Raw genomic sequence first — 2500 nt, 5'->3', positions numbered from 1 at the left:
TGTGCTTTACAATGCTTCCCTATGCTTTACCAGACCTCTCTGTGCTTTACAATTCTTCCCTATGCTTCATCGCACCTCTCTGTGCTTTACAATGCTTCCCTATGCGTTACCATGCTTTCACTGTGCTTTATTACACTGTGCTGTGCTTTTACTCTGAGCAGCCAGTAGACTTACCTTTAACCTGAGTCTCATATTCAGCGATTGTGCCTCTCTCTTTTCTCAGCTTGACGTGTGAAGACATTACTGATGTGAAGCGTCTGTCAGTGTGTCTGTCTCCGCTGGTTCTCTTCTGAGGTGGACAGATCCCCTTTTACCAGCCTCTCCTTCTAAAAGATAAAAAACAAAACAAAACATATACAGCGCTAGACCCTGATATTGATGCGATCCAGCCCTCTGAAATGTCTTTATAATATATATCACTAGACCCTGATATTGATGCGATCCAGCCCTCTGAAATGTCTTTATAATATACAGCGCTAGACCCTGATATTGATGCGATCCAGCCCTCTGAAATGTCTTTATAATATACAGCACTAGACCCTGATATTGATGCGATCCAGCCCTCTGAAATGTCTTTATAATATATAGCACTAGACCCTGATATTGATGCGATCCAGCCCTCTGAAATGTCTTTATAATATACAGCGCTAGACCTTGATATTGATGCGATCCAGCCCTCTGAAATGTCTTTATAATATACACACTAGACCCTGATATTGATGCGATCCAGCCCTCTGAAATGTCTTTATAATATACACACTAGACCCTGATATTGATGTGATCCAGCCCTCTGAAATGTCTTTATAATATATATAGCACTAGACCCTGATATTGATGCGATCCAGCCCTCTGAAATGTCTTTATAATATACAGCACTAGACCCTGATATTGATGCGATCCAGCCCTCTGAAATGTCTTTATAATATATATAGCACTAGACCCTGATATTGATGCGATCCAGCCCTCTGAAATGTCTTTATAATATACAGCACTAGACCCTGATATTGATGTGATCCAGCCCTCTGAAATATCTTTATAATATATAGCACTAGACCCCGATATTGATCCGATCCAGCCCTCTGAAATGTCTTTATAATATACAGCACTAGACCCTGATATTGATGTGATCCAGCCTTTTCAATCTCAATTCACAATAATAGATTTGCTTTCTCACACCTCTCTGTGCTTTACAATGCTTCCCTATGCTTTACCAGACCTCTCTGTGCTTTACAATGCTTCCCTATGCTTTACCAGACCTCTCTGTGCTTTACAATGCTTCCCTGTGCTTTACCAGACCTCTCTGTGCTTTATAATGCTTCCCTATGCTTTACCACACCTCTCTGTGCTTTACAATGCTTCCCTATGCTTTACCACACCTCTCTGTGCTTTACAGTGCTTCCCTATGCTTTACCAGACCTCTCTGTGCTTTACAATGCTTCCCTATGCTTTACCAGACCTCTCTGTGCTTTACAATGCTTCTCTATGCTTTACCAGACCTCTCTGTGCTTTACAATGCTTCCCTATGCTTTACCAGACCTCTCTGTGCTTTACAATGCTTCTCTATGCTTTACCAGACCTCTCTGTGCTTCACCATGCTTTCACTGTGCTGTATCACACTGTGCTTCAGTGCAAACCCAATTTAGACACGGCTCTTTTCACACAGGACTATTCAACAGCTCGCACAGTTTCCTGTTTCTGCCTATTCAAATCATTTCACCATTTTCCTGTTGCAAAAAAACAACCAAACTGCCAAGCAGCCTCAGACTTCCTTCAAGCAGTCTGAAACCCTCAAACACAGCGCTAATGAACACACTGGCTTTACTGCAAACTCATTTTAATTGCTGCTGTGAAAGTGTCCACACCCCCCAGATCTCAATAGCTTGTGAGCCAGAGCAGGTCCTTAGCAGGGTTCATCACAATCAGACAAGTGCTTCTGTAGACATATCACACACACACACACACACACACACACACACAGATAGACACACACACACACACAGACAGACAGAGATAGACACACACACACAAACACACACACACACACACAGAGATAGACACACACACACACAGACAGACAGAGATAGACACACAGACACACACACACACACACAAACACACACACACACACACACACACAGACAGAGATAGACACACACACACACACACACACAGACAGACAGAGATAGACACACACACACACACACACACACAGACAGAGATAGACACACACACACACACACACAGATAGAGACTCACAGACACACAGACAGAGACAGATACACAGACACACACAGAGACAGAGACAGACACACAGACACACAGACACACACACACACACACACAGATAGACAGACAGACAGACACAGACACACACAGACAGACACACACACACAGACACACACACAGACAGACACACACAGACACACAGACACACACACAGATAGACACACACACACAGACACACAGACACACTGCCAGCCTCCACACATCCCCAGATTCT

At 43.5% G+C, this 2500-nt stretch overlaps 1 protein-coding gene across 6 annotated transcripts in view; it reads right to left on the bottom strand.

Moving 5' to 3' along the window:
* The window catches only part of LOC131723386 (SLIT-ROBO Rho GTPase-activating protein 3-like), a 40366-nt gene that overhangs the window by 31682 nt on the left and 6184 nt on the right, over window positions 1-2500 (bottom strand). For all 6 annotated transcript variants that reach the window (XM_059017098.1, XM_059017101.1, XM_059017097.1 and 3 more), the window contains exon 2: window positions 175-326. In XM_059017098.1, coding sequence (XP_058873081.1) covers window positions 175-241 — 67 coding nt within the window. In that variant the 5' untranslated portion in view covers window positions 242-326. The remainder of the gene's footprint in view (window positions 1-174; window positions 327-2500) is intronic.

The sequence above is a fragment of the Acipenser ruthenus genome, chromosome 55 (genome assembly GCF_902713425.1).
Source record: "Acipenser ruthenus chromosome 55, fAciRut3.2 maternal haplotype, whole genome shotgun sequence".
NCBI classification, from domain to species: Eukaryota; Metazoa; Chordata; class Actinopteri; order Acipenseriformes; family Acipenseridae; genus Acipenser; species Acipenser ruthenus.
This window is presented reverse-complemented; position numbering and strand designations above follow the sequence as displayed.